Source organism: Apodemus sylvaticus, chromosome 4 (assembly GCF_947179515.1).
Source record: "Apodemus sylvaticus chromosome 4, mApoSyl1.1, whole genome shotgun sequence".
NCBI classification, from domain to species: domain Eukaryota; kingdom Metazoa; phylum Chordata; class Mammalia; order Rodentia; family Muridae; genus Apodemus; species Apodemus sylvaticus.
Genome location: NC_067475.1, coordinates 135,871,571 through 135,895,351, shown reverse-complemented (window position 1 = coordinate 135,895,351; position 23,781 = coordinate 135,871,571). Strand labels below are relative to the sequence as shown.

At 44.7% G+C, this 23,781-nt stretch overlaps 1 protein-coding gene across 1 annotated transcript in view; it reads right to left on the bottom strand.

Annotated features, from left to right (window-relative positions):
• Nucleotides 1–20,074, bottom strand: part of Ccdc39 (coiled-coil domain containing 39) — a 34,705-nt gene extending 14,631 nt beyond the window's left edge. Inside the window, exons 1-10 of the mRNA XM_052180642.1 lie at nucleotides 19,916–20,074; nucleotides 16,590–16,709; nucleotides 14,625–14,771; nucleotides 13,350–13,508; nucleotides 12,488–12,580; nucleotides 12,250–12,378; nucleotides 7,452–7,643; nucleotides 4,767–4,870; nucleotides 3,583–3,715; nucleotides 209–403 (exon numbers count right to left, since the gene is read on the bottom strand). Coding sequence (XP_052036602.1) covers nucleotides 209–403; nucleotides 3,583–3,715; nucleotides 4,767–4,870; nucleotides 7,452–7,643; nucleotides 12,250–12,378; nucleotides 12,488–12,580; nucleotides 13,350–13,508; nucleotides 14,625–14,771; nucleotides 16,590–16,709; nucleotides 19,916–20,005 — 1,362 coding nt within the window. The 5' untranslated portion in view covers nucleotides 20,006–20,074. The remainder of the gene's footprint in view (nucleotides 1–208; nucleotides 404–3,582; nucleotides 3,716–4,766; nucleotides 4,871–7,451; nucleotides 7,644–12,249; nucleotides 12,379–12,487; nucleotides 12,581–13,349; nucleotides 13,509–14,624; nucleotides 14,772–16,589; nucleotides 16,710–19,915) is intronic.
• Nucleotides 20,075–23,781: the final 3,707 nt, after the last annotated feature.

The following is a 23,781-nucleotide window of genomic DNA, read 5'->3' as shown; positions in this document are numbered from 1 at the left end:
TGCCTGTCTGTTTTATATTAAAAATTAAAACAGGAGCTTTTAAGGCCCTCTTAAGCCTCTACTATCCTCGCATGGGAGTCAGTTACCCCCACCTGCATGTTCACCTGGGAGATCTGAGAACTCTTCACTCTCTTGGGGCACTGGGATAACCCAGCTACCAGAGGCACTAAAGTCCTCACAGAAGATGTTCACAGGGAGGAGCATCTACCTGACTATACATAATTTCCTGCTGCTTCAGGGTTTCAAAATCCAGTTTGTGTAACCGTTGGTTAAGATGTTTCAGAGAGGAACGGGTTCCTTCAATTTCTGATACCAGGGCTTTCTCTTTCGTTACTTCATTCTGTAACTCTTGGACTTTCTTAAATAGCACGTCTTTTACTATGTTCAATTGAACCTCCACTTCCTGAAAAGAAATTGTAGGAATTACAACAGTTAGTTAAATTATAATAGTTTAAAATTTGTATTTACATGAGCATTAAAATTTAGGAGCTCAAAAGGTCCTGTAAACATTTAGTCCTTGAATATACAAAATCTTCCCAAAACTTTGGCCATTCCCCCACTCTCTTATCTCCAGTGCTGGTAGACAAGGTTGGTAGTTTTCTATTCTTGTGTCGTTTCATCTATCTATCGTTAGGTCTATCGTCTTAGACCTCCATCCAATATTGCCCTGGCCTCATAACTAGACACCCTGTGAGTTCAGAGTTCACTGAACAGTCTTGAGGATGTAAAAAAAGAAAAGAAATCATACTGTCCAATTTGAAGCTGTTTAGGGCCGCATTTATCCATCAGCTCTCCAGTGGGTGGGGAATAAGGCTAACTGCTCCTTCTATGGTGTAAGCACGCCCACAGTGGGAAAGGTCAAACTACTGGTATAGTTACACCTCCACAGGAATGACATACAGAAGCAAATCAACATATAGATGGCAGATGTAAGAGACGCCATTTTAACCTCAAGTACACAGTAGAGTATGATTTATAAATGATGAATGCTAGGTGTTACTTCTGACTTGAATACAATATGTTTATGAGTCTACATAAAATGCAGGTTTTAATAGCTGCTGGTTTTAGTAAAGAACTTAACAAAAAGTCCTGAAAGCTTCCCTGCTGGCTCTTGAGAACTCATAGGAGTCGGTGCCAAGCGACCCCTGGCCCAGCCCTTCACTAAGCCTTTGCATTGCTTGCTCTCTCCTCTGTGCTGGCCTCAAGGAAAGAGAAGGAAGTTTCTGATCCTGACACTCAAGGACCTGTCTTGACCTGAATGCTTCAAGGCCAACACTTTCTGAGTTTCCCTTTGACCTACCAACCTCCAGGCCAGCTACAAGTTAGCACTTTTAAATACTGAAATAGTTTTTCCTTATCAGCACACTTCCCCTTCCCCCTCCATAGCTGACGAACCTCAATGTGAAGCGAAACCAGCCCATGACTAATGTGTGCAAATTTTTACAAATCAAGAAATAACCAATAACTGATGTGGCATTTCTCATGTAACTGTCACTTCTCGCTGAACGCAGGACTTCTCAAAGACTGCTCAGCAGAATTTGAAACCCTGGTGACAAAGTCCATTGAACTTTTCTCGAAATAAACAAACAAACAGGGAGGCAAGCACAATAAAAGTGGGGGCTTCCTCCCGGCCCTGAGCTCCTGGAGTAACGACTCTGAGACTCGAATTATATTTATGAATTCCTTGGCCATAAGCTTTGGTTGTTCCCCAATTAGATCATAACTTAATATCCACTTATTCTAACCTAAGCCCTGCCAAGCGGGTCACCTCTGCCCAGTGCCCCTGCCTCTGCCTCCTCCATGCTCCTGGGTGGAAACCTCCACGCCTCAGTCCGTCCCAGAATCCTCGCTTCCTCCTGGAACTCTCGCCTTCTATTTCCTGCCTCAGCTGCAGTTAAACCCGCTTTATGTGACAGATGGAAGTTTCCAGACACACATAGGAGATGCCTCCCACAGAGCACAGCCCTCTAACAAATCATTGGTCTGTCTGCATCGATATTCATATCTTCAAGTTCATCTACTTTTCTTTGTTAAATGTGAGGATTTTTTAATGTCTTTTTTGTAATGCAGTTTCCGATCCTCTTTGTGACTTATCAAGGCCTGGGCCTCTACCTGCTATCACTTCCTTCAGTTAAGGACTTCACTTAGTGTTCCTCAGCTTGCAAGATAGTCTGATACCTACCTGTGTCTAATAATGGTTTATGTGTTTCAGCTTCCATACATTTGTATCCCGAACTGTAGTCATTTCACCCTGGTTTCTCATCCCACAGTCCCCTCCCTCTCTCACTGGTACCTTCCTTCTCGATGAGTTACCTCCTCCTTCAATGACTTCTTGTGTGTTAGCTTGCTTGGTTTGTTTGTTTTGAGACAGGGTCTCGTCATTTAACTCAGGCAGTCCTGTGACTCTGTAGAACAGGCTGGCCTCAAACTCACAGAGATCCACCTGCCTCTGCCTCTGCCTCTGCCTCTGAGTGCTGGGATGAGAGGTGTGCGCCACTACACAGGGCCTTCTACGGCTTCCTTGGGTGTGAGGTCCACTGTGTTTAGAGTTACTCGCCTGAGTGTGGGCGGGAAGTTACTCGGGAGCAGGGCAACTTCCGTGTGGCTACGCCACTAGAAAGAGGGACGGCCCGGCAGCAAGCATCAGCAGCCAGTCGTCTTTCTGGGAGAAGCGGGCCTCGTGGACTCACCCTCCACCCGTGATGAAATGTTGACGGGCCCAATTTGTGTAAGTCTTGTATAGGTAACTATAGATTCGCCTGATTTATTTCTAAATGTCACAAGTTTTATTATTCTCTGTGATCTAGTTCATACACCTTTGGTCTTTCAATTTTTTTCTTCATTATCTATGTCTTCTCCTCCTTCATCAATAAAAGACAGGAAAGTCAGGAAGCAGGGCTGCCATGCCAAAACCCTAGTGCCATTTCCAAGACTCTAAAGAGAAAATGGCAAAGCAACCTCCTCCGGTTTCTTTTTTGGATTTGGTGTTTTCGAGACAGGGTTTCTTTGTGTAGCCCTGGCTGTCCTGGAACTCACTCTGTAAACCAGGCTGGCTTCGAACTCAGAGGTCCACCTGCCTCTGCCTCCCAGAGTGCTGGGATCACAGGCGTGCGCTGCCACCACCACCCCAGCCTCCTCCAGTTTCTTAAAAGTTGGATTTATTGTCACTAGCACCCTGAGACTGGTGGAAGAAGAGGCCCTCATAATGAGTGAAACGGTGCATTTCACAGGCCTCTTGCCAAAAATGCTCCCTGGGTTCTAAGAGATTAAACGATGAGGAAATACTCGCAATGGGCCAAGTATGAGGGGAGGGTTTGCTCATGAATACACACAACAGAATGAGGAGGCAGAACGCTGTCAAACCAGGACACTTGCTAAGAGGTGTGCTGCAGCACGCGGAACAGATGGGCAGAGGCATCATGGGAGAACGGGCACCAGCAGGGAATGGGCTACCAGCAACAGTGCGGGGCTGCCTTTAGAACCAGGGCCCTGTGCGACTTCACAGTGCTCTAATCCCTAGGACGGAGTACTCACTCTCTGGAAAATTACTATGCTTCTGTATAAATCCAAAACAAGGCTTACCTTCATGCCCTTCTCCTTCTCCTTCAGCATGTCTTCCATGTTGGTAGCTTTCTCTTCAATAGATATGGTCTTCTCCGTTATCATCTTTAATTTATGTTTTACAACCTCATTGTGACGTTTAAGTTTTTGTAATCTAAATAATGTTTGTAAGGAAATATAGAAAACATGCTTGAAAGAGTATTTGACAAACACACAAGAATAGTTGCTTCTGCTGCAAACATTTTCATTACCGTCAGGTATCTGGTAGGCTATAAAACTATTGCCCTGAGCCTCTCTGATGAGAAACAAAACAAAACAAGAAAATCTGGAGCTTGATAATGGAGCAAATAAAGTGAGTGGAGCTCAGTGGGCATGGGCGGGGCTCAGTGGGCAGGGGTGGGACTCAGTGGGCAGGGTGGGACTCAGTGGGATGGGGCAGGGCTCAGTGGGATGGGGTGGCAATGAGTTAGGACAGAGCTCAGTGGTTTGGGGTGGAGCTCAGTAGGATAGGATGGGGCTCAGTCGATTGGGGGTGGAGCTCAGTGAGTTAGGGTGGAGCTCAGTAGGATGGGGTAGGGCTCAGTCAATTGGGGGTGGAGCTCAGTGAGTTGGGGTGGAGCTCAGTAGGATGGGGTAGGGCTCAGTCTATTGGGGGTGGAGCTCAGTGGGTTGGGGTGGAGCTCAGTGAGTTGGGATGGAGCTCAGTAGGATGGGGTAGGGCTCAGTCGATTGGGGGTGGAACTCAGTGGGTTGGGGAGGGGCTCAGAAGGATGGGGTGGGCCTCAGTCGATTGGGGGTGGAGCTCAGTGGGTTGGGGAGGAGCTCAGTGAGTTGGGGTGCCACTGAGTGGTAAAATGTTTACCTACAGCTGGGCAGTGGTGGCGCACGCCTGTAATCCCAGCACTCTGGGAGGCAGAGGCAGGCGGATTTCTGAGTTCGAGGCCAGCCTGGTCTACAGAGTGAGTTCCAGGACACCCAGGGCTATACAGAGAAACCCTGTCTCGAAAAAACCAAATTAAAAAAAAAAAATGTTTACCTACCACATTCAAGACCCTAGGTTTCATACCTAGCACCAGCAAAAAAAGAATGTTAACAGTTATAATCTTGCATGTATTTATAAAAGCAATTTTAACCACTAATAATTTTCTAAATATAGACCACAAATATATTTAATATTTACATACATTTATATGGGTTTTTCTTACCTTATTGTTTCGTCAAGGATGTCCTTCTTTACTTTGGAAATGTTTTTCCTCAGAGCTTGTAAATCACTGGATGTTCTATTGAGAGTGGTTTTTAGAGTATCCAGCTATTTATCATTAGACAGAAAAAAAATCACATTTTCACTTTCAATAAGTTTCTTTTCTGATAGATGCTATTCTTCCTACTTTAAGTTCTAACCTTAAAATAACACCTATAAAAATAGCAATACTGTGTAATTAATGCATATCTGTGGATCTTCTTTATCCCCACATCATAATTTAGATGACTCTTTGTTTTATAACATGAAAAATGATAAATATCACCAAATAAAAAGTTGAAAGTGCATGTAAAAACATGCAGTCGCTATACCTGTTCAGGGGTAATGGACTCTGAATCAGTGACTCTCAACCTTCCTAATGCTGCAACCCTTTAACACAGTTCCTCACGTTGTGTGACCCCAACCATAAATGATTTCCATTGCTACTTCAGAGCTGTGATTTTGCTGCTGTTATGAACCATAATGTAACTATGTGGAATGCAGGCTATCCTATGTGTGGCCCCTGTGAAAGGGTCATCGGTGCCTCCAAGGGGATCACGACCCACAGGTTGAGAGCCACCACTATGAATGTCCTGGTGTGAGGAGAACCTGTCAGGACAGCCCAACAATTGCAGTTGGATATAGAAAACCTCAAAATTCAACCCATCCACCTCCCTGCACCCATCCTCCACGACACACATCTCGTACTATCCTACAGTGACAGACACCTCACACTGTCCTCCACGACACACACCTCACACCTGTCCTCCATGACAAACATCTCACACCTGTCCTCCATGACACACACCTCACACCTGTCCTCCATGATACAAACCTCACCTGTCCTCCACGACAAACTTCTCACACATCCTCCATGACACACACATCACACCTGTCCTCCATGACACACATCTCACACCTATCCTACAATGACACACACCTCATATGCAGCCTACAGGGACACACACTTCATACACAGCCTACAGGGACATACACACACCCCATACATAGCCTATAGGGACACACTTCATATGCATCCTACAGGGACAGACACCTAATACACATCCTATAGGGACACACACTTCATATGCATCCTACAGGGACACACACTTCATACACAGCCTACAGGGACATACACACACTTCATACAAAGCCTACAGTGACATTTCACACCTTTCTCAACACATTTGACCGTGGAAACCTAAATTGCTTCAAACAGAAAATCTAAGCTATACCCAGGAGAGCCACTACTCGCCCATGTGTCATAGTAGTTCAATAACTAGTTTTCTAAGGAACCCCATGCTGACTCCAGAGTGATAAGTTCACCTTCTCACCAGTAGTGAATAAGAATTCTTCCATCATAGAAAAAGATAAAGCAACCCTAAAATGTATAAGGGGCCATAAAATACGTATGTAAACAACCTAGAGTAATTTTTGGGGGGGGGTGAATTTTGGTTTCTCAAGACAGGGTTTCTCTGTATATCCCTGGCTGTCCTGGAGCTCACTCTGTAGACCAGGCTGGCCTCAAACTCAGAAATCCGCCTGCCTCTGCCTCCCGGAGTGCTGGGATTACACCACCACCCCAGCAACCTAGAGCAACCTTGAACAAGACAAATGAAGCTTGGGTAGTTATACTTCCTGCTTCCCAGCTACAGCAATCAGAACTCCTCAGACAGACGCCTGGACAACGGCACAGAGCAGAGGGCAGGATCAAATCCATGTGCCTGAATACACCAGCTGACTCCCTAGAAACCCCCAAGCGTGAAAGGTAGCACCGTCCAGAATTGGCTCTGGAAAACCCGGAGACCCACATTGCAATGAATATGCATTACATAATATAAATAATAAATAGAAATAGCAGTGCATGCTTTCTCTTCTACTGCATACAGAATCAGCTCAGCATGGACCAAAGCCTCAAGGTCAGATCTACTACTGTATAACTGTTCAGAAGAAGACAGAGGCGCACTGGGACAAAAGTACAGGCCATACAAGCAAAACAAAAAAGCAGGACTGGCTCTCCTCTGCACAGCTTAGGACACCAACACAATGCATAAGGCGAACTGCAGAACACTTCCAAAGCACATAGCTGGTAAAGTGTTCACATCCAAAATACACGAGCAACCCATGCCGCCCACTAGTAGTGAAAGCGTAACGGTTATAAACGAGCAAAGGTCCTGAGCTGGTATTGTTCTGAAGAAAGCATCAATAGGCACTAGTCAGCACCACCGAGTCTCAGGAAACACTACCCAGTGTCAGCATAGCAAGTCAGAGCTGATGCTGTGAGTTACATTTGCCACACAAAGGCAGGGTCAGTCATCACACACACGCACGCACACACACACACACATACACACATGCACGTACACGCACAGGTACACCCACACACACATACACACACACGCGCGCGCACGCGCACACACACATGCACACACATGCACACACACGCACACACACGCACACATGCACGCTCACGCGCACACATATGCGCACGCACACACACACACACACGCACACACGTGCACACATGTGCATGCACACACACATGCACATACACACGTGCACGCACACGTGCACGCACATGTACACACACATGCATGCACACGCATACACGCACACGCATACACGCACACATACACACACACGCACACACCTCATCCTTCAGCTGACTCCTGTTGCTCTCTTGCCGCTGGTAATCCATCCTGCACTTGGACACTTTCCGCTCAGCAACAGAAATTCTTCTCTCGTATTCTATGTTGTTCCCAACCTCATTTTCCAGAAACTTGATCTTCTCTTTTACCACGCCTTCTTTTTCTCTGGCTTCCTGCTTTATCCGGGATAATGCCTGAAGGTCGAGACAAAGGTGTATACTCAAGTATTTAATAAGTTCCAACTCAAACAAAAGGGAGTTAAGTTTTTATACTCAATACTTACTTTTTATTTTAAAAAGTCTTTTAAAAATATGTTTGCTGTTGTGGGGAGTGTTTTGTGGCTGTTGTTTGGAGACAGGGTCTCACTGTGGCCCTGGGTAGCTGGAAGTCTCTATGAAGGCTGGGTTCACCTTAACCACGCAAAGATGCCTGGGCTTAAACTGTGTGCCATCACCCCGAGCTAATACAGGATGGGGCTGCCAACCTGCTACACCTGACTACCTATGAGCTCGCATCACTGAATGTTGTTATATTTTCTTCCCTCTGTCTGGAAGAGCTGAAGAGTAAGGACATGGTTAGGCCTTTATACAGAAAGGGTGAGGTCCCCAGAAAGAAACAAAAACAGAAATAGTACTTTAGAGTTTACAAATAGAATCTTAGGCCTCAGTGAAATTTTCTAAATACTGTCTAGACCCCCAATTTTCCATCTTTTAAAAATAACATTTAGCCAGATATGGTGCGCACAGCACTCAGGAGACTGAGAGGGGTAGATATTTGAAACAGCCTTGAGCTCATGGTTCAAGGCCAGCCTAGACTACACAAAAAGACCCTGTCTCACCGAAACAAGACAGAACAGAAATACATCGTTTGTTATTGGTTTCGATGAAAATGTTCTCACTTAGGCTGTTTGATGGTCTTGAAATTATAATAATAAAAATAATCCTCAGCGTTCTGTACCTTAAGTAAAAGGAGAAAAGAAAGATCATAAGCCCTATCCAGCAGGAGCCACTGACGATACCATCAACAGGAAGTGCTGCCTCCACCCTGAGAACTAGCTTTCTTGGTACTAAGAGGTGCCACACAAGCTTCCAAGGGAAGGAATCAACCAGCAGTCCGTTTATGAGGCCTACGAACCACAGCAGTGAGCAGCAGGGCACCATAGCCCTAAGGGCGCAGCAGTGGCACGCACGCCTTGGAAGTAACCAACAACTCTCTGATTGGATATAAGGCCAACGTAAGCGGAAAATCATTCCTGATATTAGAAACCTAGCCAACTGCCCATGGATCTTGGAGGAGAACTTACACTTTATTAAACCAGCCTAATCTCTAACTACATTCCAAGTATTCGTCCTTAAATCCATAGATAAAATGTAGGCTTCACCCTTTATCAAGGAAACTTCTTTGTGACAGTTGAGGCCATTACTGCTGATCTAAAGGCATGTTGTGGAGCCCAGTCCACTTCCACACCTAAGGCTAAGGGCACACTGAGGAAGAGGGTGGAAATTAATACAAGGCAGAGAATCTGGGCATTTACTGTGAGATCACACCTCCTAGTAACATGGAAAACTACAACGGGAAAGTCTCACCAACATGATTGCCTAAACCTGAGCTAAAAAGGTTAATAACAATGGACACCGTAACGTGAATAAGGAAAAGACGAGGAGGCCCCAGCCCTATAGAAAGACCTCCAGGCCGCCAGGAATGCTGAGAGCGGGAGGCGTGGGCCTCCCCAGAGAAGAGAACACTAACGGGTTATCTGATACCAAGGTCAGCCCTGAAAACATGCACACAAGTGTCATCATACAGCTTGAGCAACTATATACATGCATATAATATAAACATATATTAATTTTATTATATTCAATATATTCAAAGTATATAGTCAATGTTATATATATATATATTCATATAACAACAATTAACGAAAAAGAGGCCATGAATCTGAAAGAGAGCAAAACGGGGTATATGGGAGAGTTTGGAAGTAGGAAAGAGAAAAAATAAATAATGTAATTATATCATAATCTCAAAAATAAAGGAAATAATTAAAAAACAAATGTGGACGGAGATGTTTAAGCATTTATTGGGGCTGAAACATCAAGTAGGAAGGGTATATGGGAAGGGATCTTAACAAAAAAAGGTTGAAATGTGACCCAAAAGAAAAGGCAGAAATAATAGGCTAGCAAAGTAGGGTTCCTAGGGTCAGATGGAGAAGGAACGCGCACAGGCCAGGTTTCAAGGGGCCAGCTTTAAGACAGTGCACAGCAGGGAAGCTTGCGGAGCCAGGAGCAGGTCAGATGGGATTCTTACCAGTGACTCGGGACAACAGAGTCAATGAATTAAAAGGAACATTTGTCTTAAATCATATTTAAGTTTCTCCAAAGGTGATTCTTTCAAATAACTAATTTTTAAGGTAGTGTTCTTATGTGTTCTCTTTATCAATTAACATTTGTAATGTAATATTCTCTATCATTATTGTGCTGGTACAGCCAAAGGACTGTCAGACTCTTCTAAGCTTAAACGTTTCAAAAGCTCACTTGAAAGCCGTCATCACACTGACTTTTCTGCCACTTAGGCAGATGATGCTAACAGCAGCAGTCAAGTTTCTTAACAGTGCTACTGATGATTAAGTAGTTCCCTGGATTTAACACGAGTGTTGCTTGGTAGCAAGATATAAGCTGGAGAAAGGGAGAAGGACTGAAAGAGAAGTCTAACTGAATAGTCTTGGGCTCTATGCAAAACACTGGCTAGAAACCTGTGATCCTGGGTCCGCTCAAGTTACATTATGAAATAGGGCTTAAGGTTTAAAAGTAACAGGATGTCAAAAAGTAGACACCTCTAGAATTAAGAATGAACACGGTGTGGTATTTAACTGCAGCCATTCTGCAGAAACAACATTTAAGTTCAATACATCCTCAGAGAAGACACCAGCTCCAACCTTCAAGGACTGTTCCTGCTAAAACCAGAATGTCTCTGCCATTCTTTCCAGGGAGGCACGGCCCTTCTGTCAATACAACAAGCATCGCAGACTTTTCTCAGAAGTCCAGGCTGCCAGCAGCTCTGCTCTTTGCCTTTTCAGTCAGTTGAAGAAGAGTGACCTTAACAGCTCTCCCTGCTGCTTCCTTTCTTCCTCAATCTCTTCTCTTCAAGATCATCCCTCCTGATCTGCCAACTGTGTCTACCCATATCTTACATCCAAACCCTCTCCTAAATCCCTGTGGCCTGGATTCCTACCACACCACCCCTGCCTCATTTGGGCTATGACTCATTATTGGTGCCATGACTTCAACACATGGACCACACTGGCAGCCAGGACTTCTGCACCTCTTTTCTTGTTTGCATTGTCCAGCACAGACATTCCTACATGCCTAGAACTTGGTACCAAAGAGCAAGATGTGAAACCCATGTTACCACAGACAGCGATGGGCTGGAATACTGGAAGGAAATCCCAGTTCTCAAGGATAATAATACTATAGAACAAATAACTTCCATAGAGGCCCACTGCTAAATGCTTGACTAGGCTTAGTAAAACATTTGCCAGAACCATTAAATCTTGCTGAAAAGTGACTTTCAAACAGCAGCATGATATATACTTTATTTTGTTATGGTGGTGGTTAGACGGTTGTGTTTAGTTTGGTTGGGTTTGGTTTGGTTTGGTTTGGTTTGGTTTCATTTTGTTTCATTTGGCTAGGAGTCAGGACTTCTCTATGTAGCCCTGGATGTCATGGAACTAAATAGACAAGGCTGGTATCAAACTCAGAGATCTTCCAGCCTCTGCTGTCCAAGTGCTGAGATTAAAGGTGTGTGCCTCCACCTCTGACTATGATGTATATTTTAAATTGACTTGGTAAATGGGAGACAGTAGCACTCAGCACCACAGGGTTCAAGCTAGCTCACGAGGGCACAGTTGTCTGTCTCCTGATCCCAGGGCTCAGGCTATCTCATCAGGGCACAGTTGTCTGTCTCCTGATCCCAGGGCTCGGGCTAGCTCACCAGGGCACAGGTGTCTGTCTCCTGATCCCAGGGCTCGGGCTAGCTCACCAGAGCACAAATGTCTGTCTCCTGATCCCAGGGCTCGGCCTAGCTCACCAGGGCACAGTTGTCTATCTCCTGATCCCAGGGCCCGTGCTAGCTCACCAGGGAGGGCACGGTTGCCTGTCTACTGATCCCAGCGCTCAGGCTAGCTCACCAGGGCACAGTTGTCTATCTCCTGATCCCAGGGCTCAGGCTAGCTCACCAGGGCACAGTTGTCTACTGATCCCAGCGCTCAGGCTAGCTCACCAGGGCACAGTTGTCTACTGATCCCAGCGCTCAGGCTAGCTCACCAGGGCACAGCTGTCTCTCTCCTGATCCCAGGGCCCGGGCTAGCTCACCAGGGCACAGTTGTCTATCTCCTCATCCCAGGGCTCAGGCTAGCTCACCAGGGCACAGTTGTCTATCTCCTGATCCCAGGGCTCAGGCTAGCTCACCAGGGCACAGTTGTCTATCTCCTGATCCCAGGCTCGGGCTAGCTCACCAGGGCACAGTTGTCTATCTCCTGATCCCAGGCTCGGGCTAGCTCACCAGCGCACAGTTGTCTATCTCCTGATCCCAGGGCTCAGGCTAGCTCACCAGGGCACAGTTGTCTATCTCCTCATCCCAGGGCTCAGGCTAGCTCACCAGGGCACAGTTGTCTGTCTCCTGATCCCAGGGCTCAGGCTAGCTCACCAGGGCACAGTTGTCTATCTCCTGATCCCAGGGCTCAGGCTAGCTCACCAGGGCACAGTTGTCTATCTCCTGATCCCAGGGCCCGGGCTAGCTCACCAGCGCACAGTTGTCTATCTCCTCATCCCGCTTCTGCATCTGCTCAATGGTGCTCTCCCACTGCTGGATGAGCTCCTGCCGTTCTAGGTGAATCTTCCGAAAATCTTGTGCCGCTTTATCTAATTCTAACTGCAGAACAGAGAAGATGGCACTTGCATTAATCTAAATGCTTTTGCAAACGTTGGAAGCTAAGCTAATGCTTTTGGAAGTTAAGAAGCAAATATCTCTGTTGACCAACCTGTGCACTTAGCGTCTCTGTTAGTTCACTGTCCAGAAGCTTCCTCTTCTCATTACACTCCATGGTCAGCTTCTCTAACTGCAGAGTCAGGGCCTATGACGTGGTTACATGGAAAATATGTATGATTATCATGTTATTTTGGTATTAAAGCTGGCATACAGCATATCTAGCATTCTGTATCATTACATCTTATGTAAACACTATCTAAACTATAAAATAGTATATATTTTTCTTGTGGTCTAGCTCCCAAAGCATTAATGGACTATTTGCATATATACCCATGAAAATGTACCTGTTTCTAAGATGGCTCTTAACACAAATTAGGAGAAAAGTAAAAATATAACCTGCATTTAAAAATATTTAAAATAGCGCATTTGATATTTATTTAATCTGCTAGAGAACTGGATGTGTCTGATGGTAGCTTCACTGTCACAGAGATGAGATTCTAAGTGGATTTTATACACTGTAAATTTACACTGTGTAAATAACTTATCAACTGCAATATTATCTCATATCAGTAGAACGTACATGGAATATTCCAATTAAATGTCAACGTATCCAAAATTAATTAATAGTTTTAGGATGACTAGAACTTTCTCTCCTGAAATGCTTTGAAATGTCCTTTGAAGTCATAACTCAGGTTCCCAGTGGGTCATATGGTTTCAGAGGCAGCAACATGCTGGACGATTTGACTGAACTCCTTCTTCTTGAGAAATGACACTTCATTTCAAAAGGTTCTCAGAGAAGAGCCTGGCCCAAAAAACCTTCAAGGACAGTTGCCTCTAAAATCAGCAGCTACAACTTCATGTTTTAAAGGATGACTTAGGAAAAGAAGCGGTTCTAGCAATTCCTAAAGTCTCACCCTGATTTTGTTGTCATCTTGCTGAGAGTACTTCTGAAGGGTCAGAGAATCACTGTCTTTGTGAGCTGATTCTTCTAGCCAGGCCTCTAGTGCTTGCTGGTCCCAGTTCATCTGACATTTCAATCCATCCAGCTTTTGAGTAGCTTTAAATATACTGTTCTACTTTCCAAGGAAAAGGAAAGAACAGGCAATCACAAAACATTATTTATTATGCAAACATAACACATATTACCAAGAACATGGAGAAAGCCGGGCTCTGCCTCCCACATGTGTGTGGAATAGTATGTTCAATTCTGTTACTACCATGCTTGTATTTTAATTCACCTCTGTTATAAAACAGAGGTGATCAGACAAGGTCAGAAAGAGTTGGCTAAGTCAAGGTTCTTGTGAAAAAGCTTTAGGTTCTCACAGAGGACCCATTAAATCCCAAGCCAAAGCCACCCCAAATATGTGAGAGTGTGTGGATCAGTTAAAATATCTTGTTTGTCATGCTTGCTTAAACATATGACAAAGCCAGCCCATTTCCAGACATGTCTGCTACCCTAAAGAGTCTCTTATATAAAGATTTGGAAGTATTTCCAATTGAAGTAAATACAATATGGGGTATAAATTATTTCTGTAAATGTTGTCACTGAATGAATCTATAACCACAAAAGAAAACGTATCATTAAATCAGTAAATGCCATTTACATTGGATCTACAAACACTACTTTACAAAATTAAAATATGGCTGTGAATGGATATGCATTTCATCCAGTAGTGACTGGTATAGGGGCGGGGCAGCACACTGGGAGGTGTGTTCCTGGGAGGTATAAGAAAAGTAGCTGTTGTGAGCCTGCAAGGCAAGCCAGTAAGATGAACGATGAACGAAGGAATGAGGGCCTCCTCCACAGCCCCTGCCTCGGGCTTGCTTGAGTTCCTGCCCTGACTTCTTAATGCTCAAGGGAGATCAGTACACATAAACCAAATAAGCCCTCTTCCCAAGCTACCCGTGGTCAGTGTTTTATCACAGCAGCAGAGAAGCTAACCAAAGCAGGTCCCCATGATGACAGATGAGTATAAAAGGTGAACTTTAAAAGCGAAAGTTAACTGTTTGCTAACAATGTGGCCTGTGCCTGTAAATCTTATTAATAGCAGAAATGCAATGTTTAATCATTTCTTTCAAACCACAACGCTGTCTTTTCATTGGGGGCTGCGGGGAACTATGTAAGTAAATCTCAGGGAAAAGGTGGGTTCTCCGGGGAGAGGGCTGGTACAGAAGCAAGCCACACCCACTTCCTTATCGCTCTTGCGCTCCCGGATGACCACCATCTCCTTCTCCAGCAGTTGGATCTCATCCTTGACTCGTCCCAGCTCTCTTTCGGCAATGGCCTTAAAATGCTCTTCGCTTTCGATTTCATTCTCCCTTGCTTTGTAAAGAGACTGAAGAATAATTACACAACATAGAATCGCTTAACATTTCTATCGTATAAAATATAATACATCGCTGCCCCAAACAGCCCCAACCCGACTGCTGAGATTAAACACCGTTAACGCCACCAGGGTGGGATCCAACCCACTGAAGCCTGTGGCTCCTCTGCAGCTGTCTCTCACCGCTCAGCGGTGAGGAGGTTAGCCAGGTACTTCCCAGAGGACCACAGGCAGGAGTTCAGGAATTATATGACAGAAACTAAAGAAAAAACTGATAAGGTAAGAACTAGAAGCTATAATTCATCCTTACTGAAAAGTGAGAAATATTGGTTATAAATAATTGAGAAAATGGGGTTTATATTGAATTCATCACTAGTTCTATTTAACAGAGACAAGTTTGAGATAACTATTTGCATGCCGAGGGGTGAGCATCTCTTAGAATGCATTAATAATGCAGAGTGATGTCTTTGTACTTCGCTCTGTTTATTAAAAGACTATTTTCTGGCTAGCAAGCCCTTCAAGGGTGAGCTTTCAGTGTTTATTTTATAGTATCAAAGCTGCTAGCCCTGGATGAAGGCTCCTGACTTTGGTCTCTATAATCCAGGTTTCATGGTAATTATGTGTTCTCACAGAGACCCTCTGTTCCTTCAATCCTAACTCAGTAGCATAGTTAGGAGTAGAAAAGACATAATTTATCAATTACTCGTCAAATCTGGAGGAATCCTAAGTATTGTTTAGAAAATTAATTAAATGCAAAACCTCTATTAGGATTTATAATAAAATCCAATGAGGTTAGTAATTACCTTTATTGGATATAAAGTATTTATAAAACATGGTTTTGTCCATTTTAATGTAACTATTTCTCAAAGGGACATACTTATTTTTTGAGGTGGAAATTGTAATGTTTCCAGTGCTGATGTGTGCTAGGGTCTGGGCTCCTGTGGCATCTACATAGTCACCCCATTTTAACTGAAGTGGAGTTGTCCTAATACTGCTTTTTATTATTTATTTTTTGTATTTTATTTATGTGTCTATGAACAAGAGTGCATGGCACGTGGTTCATGGAGGCCAGAAGAAGCCATTGCCTGAAGAACTGGAGTTACATGTGGTTGTAAACCTTTCAGCATGGCTGCTGGGAATTGAACTCGGATCCCCCGGGAACTCAGCAAGCATTCTTAACAGCTGAGCCAAACTCTCCTAGCCCCGGTGTTAGTATGTCTGAGATGGATTTTGCCTGCCCCTGTTATCTGAAAGTCTTCTAGACATAAGAACATCACTATTAGCATTAAGATTTCAATTCCTAGAACCAGGTGTGATCCCAACACCTGGGAATCTAATGTGCAAAGATTATATGTTTGAGACAGGTTCTATAGCAAGATGGTAGAATAAAAAATTAAAATTCTAATCTTGACCTATACTGAAATACCATGACACTGCGGGGATTGCAGGGGAGTGAAGAGAGACCTGTACCCAGAGTGAGCCCAGGGGTCTGTGGTGGCCGACTGAACTGGAGACAGAAACTCTGACAGCCACTTGCCAGCTTTGTCTGCCTTCAGTCCGTCTGCATTGCCCCCCAGGGCACCCTCCGAGTGCTGGACTTCGGGTTAACACTCTGTGAGAGCCTCATGGTGATTTCTTCTTCAATGAGTCTTTGCTGACAACTGATAACAGTACTTAAGTTTCTCAAAACAATCTGTCTCCTTCAGGTTCAAAACTATGTTCATAATCATTTGATTAGGATGGGGTTTCCTGTTATGTCTCTAACATAAAATCATAGGAGCAAGTGTAGCACGTAAGACCCAATGGCTACACACAACAGTATTCCTGTACCTGTGTGAATGAAAATTCTTGATTGACATTTTTAAGGTGCGAAGTCATGGAATTAATTCGATCTTCATAGTCACGAAGCTGATCTTGCAAATTTGACTTCTCCTTGAGGAGCTTTGATAACTGTAAGTAACAAATGTCATGATTAAGAAGCAAGCTAACTCTTCATTTACTTCGTGTCACAGTCAGTTTGAGATACAGTAACACAAATACCGGAGACTCGATGCCTTAATATCATAGTCAGTTTGAGATACTGTAACACAAATATCAGAGACTTGATGCCTTAATATCATAGTCAGTTTGAGATACTGTAACACAAATATCAGAGACTTGATGCCTTAAACGACAGAAATATATCTGTCACAATGATGCAGGCAAAGAATTGCAAGATTCTTAGTGAGCCCCTTCTTACTTTGCAAACAAACGTCTTCTTGCTTTATCTAAATGTGACAGAGAGATTATCTCTCTCTTTTCTCTTTTTAGAAGGGCATGGATTAATTTATGAGAGCTCCACCTTTTGGGTGGTTTGAATGAGAATGACCCCCGTGGAGTCGTGTTTGACTGGTCCCTGGTTAGTAGAACTGTTTAGGAAGGATGGGAGGTGTGTCTTTGGAGGAGGTGTGTCACTGAGGTGGGCTTGAGGCTTTTAAAGACCCACACCATTTCTAGGATGCTCTCTGCCTCCTGCTTACACTTTGAGATTGAGATTTCAGCTATTCCTGTTGGCACTGACTGTGCCAAAACTGCTAGCCCTCTGAGCCTAATTAAATGCCTTCTTTAATAAGTTTCCTTGGTCATGGTGTTTTATTATAGCAACAGAAAAGCAACTAGTATAAACATCCCTCCAGAGATCCTATCTCCCAAACACCATCACACTGAAAATAGGAGATTAAATTAAAGTTTTGGAAGGACACAAATATCCAGTACATGCCATCTTGATTTTTTTTAATCTCCACAGGAGCTTCTTAAAACTCTCTTGATCTTTTAAATGTAAATAATGTTGCCATCTAGAGATTATTTGGGGGAAATCAGTACTTGCTGATTACTATAATTCATGTAGCAAGTACTTCTCATACAGCAGGGTTACCTCCCTGTAGGGCAAAAGGGAAATCCTATTGTATTGCTAATCTGTGGACTGTCTTATTTTCATAGGTTTCTATCATTAAGACAAACAGCATGACCCAAAGTAATGGCTGTGTCACCTTACACTTCCAGATAACAGTTCATCGCTGATGAAATTGGAACAGGAACTCAAGCAGGGAAAGTAACTTGGAGGTAGGAACTGAAACCCAGGCCATGGAGGGATGCTATTTACTGGCTTGCTCTTCATAGCTTGCTTAGCCTGTTTTATTATACAACCCAGGCTGCCTATCTATGGATGGCACTACCCACAGTAGATGTGGCCCTCCTGAATGAACCATTAGTCAAGAAAATGCCCCAAAGGCTTGACTGACTACAGACCAAGCTTATGGAGATAATTTCTCAGTTGAAGTTCCCTCCTCTCAGCTGATTCCAGCTTGTGTTGACAAAAGGAAGAAGTGGAGGGGGGAGGAAGAAGGGAAAAAGACAAAAGGAAGGAAGGGAAGGAAGGAGGGAGAGAGGGAGGGAGAGAGGGAGAGAGAGAGGGAGGGAAAGAGGGAAGGAGGGAGGAAGGGAAGGAGGGAGGGAGAGAGGGAGAGAAAAGGGAGGGAAAGAGGGAAGGAGGGAGGAAAGGAGGGAGGCAGGGAAGGAGGGAGGGAGAGAGGGAGAGAAAGAGGGAGGGAAAGAGGGAGGGAAAGAGGAAGAAAGGAAGGAAGGAAAGAAAGGAGGGAGGGAAAGAGAGGGAGGGCGGACTTTGCTCTGTAAGCATACACATAAAATGTCAGCCATGTGACATGCACTCGTAACCCCAGCATTAAGGAAACAGAGATGGGAGGATTTCTTAGACTCACTAGTCCACCATCTTAGCCCCAGAGACCCTGCCCCAAAAAGTAAGGTGGAAGTAGCCCGGGGAATGACACTTGATCACTGGCCTCTGCACACATGCGCACACACGTACACTATTCAGTCACACCCACCACCACACAGCCCGAACATCTCCGCCCCCAAAAGAAAGAAGTTCAAATACTAACTGTAGAGCCAGCAGGATCGCTCTCCCAAATACCTCTTATACAATCGCATAATATATTAATTATACGATGTCTCCTTCCCATCTCATCTCTAGTTTGACAAGACACACATGAGGTTGGTGGGCTGGCTCTAAACCTTCAACTGGCAGCTACGGCTCGGGCACCAGCAGTGATCTTCTTCTCCTAATGTTGACGGTCCTTCAGGGGAAATGCCCAGTCTTAACCAGAGGAGAGAGCAGAGCAGAGCATTCTGGATGTTCCAGTCTTCTCGGCAGACTCGCCCACGGGGTTTTCATGATCATATTCAGAGGGCAGAGAGCATTCTCTTCTACTTTGTCAGTTTGCACACATCCTCGGTTCTTGGGCTCTCTTCCCCCACACCCTAACACCAATTTGTGGGACTTTGGGCTGACTGCTAAAGATGCATAAACTTTGTGGAGCTGGTTGCAGGTTTTTTTTTTTAATGTCTTAAACTGTATGTATTTCAGTTGGTGCAGATTTGTCCTAACAATGTGAAGTATCTCACTGTCTTGTGACACCTTGATCCTCACTCTGAAACTCTAGAAACTCTATATCGCATACTTGACTGAAATGTTTTCCTTGAGAGCAACTCAAACCACTTTAAACATCACAGAAACACAAATGCCCGAGAGAATGCGTCTTGTGTGTGCACATGCGTAAATGGCGGTTACTAGGCAAACACCAACAACAATGCGTTTGTGATCCTTGATTGGATGGCCGAGGCCTGCTAGCTGACACCCGAAACAACCGGAAGAATGAGATTCGGGTTTTATGACCCTGAATAGAAATTGTTGCTTCGATAAAAATTTTCAAATGTGTAGTAACTGATTTAGGAGCTCCCAGATTTACACGTTTTGGAAGTCCTGGGAGTGTATCTATCCGTGCAAAGAGAGCTGTGCCTCACAGTCTCTTTGGAGCAGAAGAGAAAGTGGGGAGGAGAGGTGTCAGATCTAAGTGATGAAGTCAGGGAACACGGGCGCAAATGAGCTGGGGAGAGCGGCACCTGTACCCCGATTCCCACCGCATACCCACCTGGCCCTGCATCCTCTACTAGCACTCCTCACCTAGTCTTTACCTGGTCATCCGTCCTCCCGTTGGTCCGCATTGGCTGTCCTGGCGGCGTTCAGCAGCCCTTTTACCATTCCTCCGCTGCTCCCCTCCTGTCTGTCTGTCCCCTAAATCCCACCCGTTCCTCCTCACCTGATCCTCCAGGATCTTGTTCTCCTGATTGGCCACGGGGATGGCGAACCCATCTTCCCAGTGCAACTCTGACAGGAACTCACTACTCATGGTGTACGGGCTCGAAGAGAGCACAGCCAAGCCCCGCAAACCGCTCCCTGGAGCTCGCTGCCTGAGTCGGCCGAGCCTACCCAACTGTTTTCCGCGGCCCTAGCAACAGCCAGGCGCCCTTAGTTACCAAACAGGAAGCACTCAAGGCAGGAAGGCGGAACTTCCTTTGAGAATTTTCGTGTCCTTTTTTTCAGCCGGTAGAGTTTGCTTGCCTTTGACCGTGAGGCACAACTCTCTTTGCACGGATAGATACACTCCCAGGACTTCCAAAACGTATAAATCTGGGAGCTCGGGTGCTCCAGAGGACCACAAAGTTCGGAGGAATGGAAGATATAGGGTTCCCGGGGTGCCAGAATGGAGGACGACAGGATACCAGGATGGACTGGATAACCACCAGATTGCGGGATACTATATGATCCAAAAGGAACTTCGAATTTATTCTTAAACCATATATCTGAGGACCATGATCTGAGAACGCAGATCCAAGCTGCCCCACATAGCGTGTTTTCGCTTGGAAACTTGTCTCATTACGTTTTCGTAATTGCAGAAGAAAAGGAAGCCATCAATCAAGGCATTTTCCAATGCATAGATAAAAAATCACCAAGGAGTGTGTGGTGGGTTTGGGGTGGAAGCCGAGAAAACTCCGTGGAGACAGAAACTTAAAAATTAAGGCTTTATTTTCTGAGTGCTCAGGGAGGCAGCCAGTTTGGGATCTGAACCGCATCCAGGGAGGGAGATTATGCAGCATTATTATAGGATAGTAACACAAATCAAAGCGGGGAGCTGGTGGGAACTGCAGTGTTACCCAATTGTATTTTGACAGTGTGGGTTAAACAAGGGAGTACCTGTTGGAAACTGAGCCTATTCAGGTCACCTGACTTCAGGGTCCTTAATTCATTCTCCTACACATTAGGTCCAGAGCTCAGAGTGATAACTGGTCAAAGGCTCTGGTCAGCTGCATATGAACTTGTTTAACCCTGCCAGCGAGATGGAGCAATGGTCGCTAAGATGTCTGGACTCAGACAACCGTTTACAACAGAGGCTGTTCAGTTGCAGGGAAGTCCCTGGCTCCCCTAGGATCTGGGACCTTAGATTTAGTTTCTCCCTATAATTAAATGGAGTCTGAAAACGAAATGGTAATGCTTGGAGCAGGTTTCCTTTGCTTCTTCTCAACAATAGCATAGTTGGGAGGTTGTGCTGTCTGTAGGTTTCAGATCCTATCCGATGACATTCTTAGCTTTGGGGTTGGTCAGTGCTAATGGTTTGCTAAGTTAATACAGTCCAAAAAGTATTACCTGGTAAAATGGGCAATGAATGGCTATGAAGGAGACTAAAGATAGCCCAGGATAATTTGTCTCTGGGTTTGCAAGTCTACACTATTGAAGTTCTGATCAAGTCAGTCAGCTTTAGCATAAGCATGGAACAGTATTCACAACGAGATGCTTGGATGGAAGTGCATAATACAACACTCTTACCTACAGCCCACCAAAAGGCGAGCTGACAAACACGATACCCCGACCGCTTTCCCAGTGCTATTTGCTGAGTTGTGTGTGTCCTACACGCTGCTGGGAAAGCAAGCCAGGGAGAGCAGTAAGCACCGGTATTTGAAAAGTTAATTCACTTCTTAAATTCTTCCTGGTTGCTATGAATCTTTGCCAGTTTCAACCCCAGCCCAGTTGCAGCAGGTCAGGCACCCAACCAGCACAGCAGTAGGGCTCCAGCAGCTGGCTCTCTGCTTTGCCTCTCTACATGCAGCCCTCACAGGACTTCTGGTGGCAGGGGCTAAAGGCAGTAATTGTCGCATCTTAATTATCCACAGCAAGAGTCAGGGACAAGAAGGAGATGACGCAGGGTATCAGTGGGTAGCTCTGTGGACCAGCTGTTATAATGTGTACCCTGCCCCCACCCCAAAAGGAGGAGTGACTAAAGGTAGCTCTAGGACACCTCACACTGCTAGCTCTACAATCTTCTAGTTCAGAAGGTGGCAGCTTAAAAACCAGTGGTCCTAGGTAGAGATAATAATACGCCAGAAATTCTCCAACCTCCTCCCTCCTCCCCACAATCTCTCCTATCACAGATTGGGACGCAATAAAGATCCTATGTGCAGGTTGTGTGCAGGACACAATAAACAACCTGTGAAGCTCCTCCAGTCTTTAGCTGAGATAAAGGACACAGAATGGGTCGTTCTTCTGTTTCTCCATTAATTATCCCTCAAAGAAGCCTCACGATGATTAGCATGACTTAACAGGAGAGAGGTGTGTCAGGCTTGGCTATTGTCTTCTTAAGTTAGTGCGGTATTCATTTGGTTTTAAGGGAGGGGGTGTCAGGCTCCTCAGCTGAACCTCCTCTGCCATCCCCTGGGATGGGAGCCTTCAGGCAGGCACCTCCTCCTGGCTCTACACACCCTCAGAGCTGTCACTGCAGGGGCTTGCTCTCGGGGCCCTAGTCAACCGCTGTCTCTTTGGTCTTGTTAATGGAACTTTCTTTTCTCCTGTCCTAAGTGCAGACATATCTCAGGGGTTTTCTCTTTTAGATTCTTGAAGAGCCCGGTTTCATAGCTTAACATCTGAAAGGGGCCTTCAAATATAACCCATCCTGGTGCTTTATATCTGAGATGCTGGGAGGTGATTTGGTTCTTTTCTTCTTTAGAAAGAACAGCTGACTTTTTTCTTATTTGGGTCTATTTGGGTAGGTGATGTATATACAAATGCTTGTTATATTTAAAGACTAGTGACAGTTATCTGTAACTGACAGTGTGGCCCAGCATCGCTATATAACACCTTACTGTCTGTGCAGATTTTTCTTCTGTTGGACTCTTGCAGGCCCTGAAAGTTATTTATATGAGTCTTTGGTTCAGTGGAGAGTCCAGGGCCAAAGCCTGACCAGCTCCGGTCTTGGCTGTACAATGTCTTGGCCATTGGCTGCTGGTCTAGTCCTCAGCTGCTCTCTGCCAGTCCCGTGCTGGGATCTGGAGACAACAGTTATCAAAATGTTTTGTTCATTTTACCAGCTTTATAAGGAAAGACCAGAAAAATCAAACAACAACTTACCAGACACTATACTATTTATATAGTTAGTATTTAGTCTTATTTATATCCATATTATAAATTGTGAATGTATGTGCACGCACACATGGTTTCTACAGATACATGGTTTAGGGAGAAGAACACTGGATTTTGAAAAGTTTTCAGAGCAGGGGGCATACCCAAGGCTTCTCACATGTTAGCTATCCACTGCTACCAAGCTATATCCCCACCAGAAAGTTGCCTTTGATGATACATAACACCATAGTAAATTCTAACTTAGCTAATCTACTATTACCTTGCTGAATTTAGTTTTATAATTTCTTCCTTTTATTAATTTTTTTTAGAATTCTATACAATGTATTTTGATCCTATTCACCCACAATGCTATTTCTTCTCATTGTTATTTAAGATAGAAATGCACTATGGATTGAACTCAATGATCCTGTCTCAACCTCCAAGTGATGGAATTACAGATGTGCACAACTCTGTCTGGCCAGTGCTATGACTTTTAATCCTTAATTAACTTGTTTGAACTGCACTTTTTTTTTTCTGGATAATGTGTTTGCTTGGATAGTGAGCATGATTAAAGAGACAGTCCTCAGGGAGCCTCCAGAGTTGACCTCACAGCCAAGGGAGAGGCCTGTTTCCCAGACGCCATGTCTGCAAGTGCATATTCATTCACCTGGTGAAGTCTGTGCCTTTTTTGAGATGGAATTCTTTGAGATGTGGCAACCAGGGACTTGAGCCTGG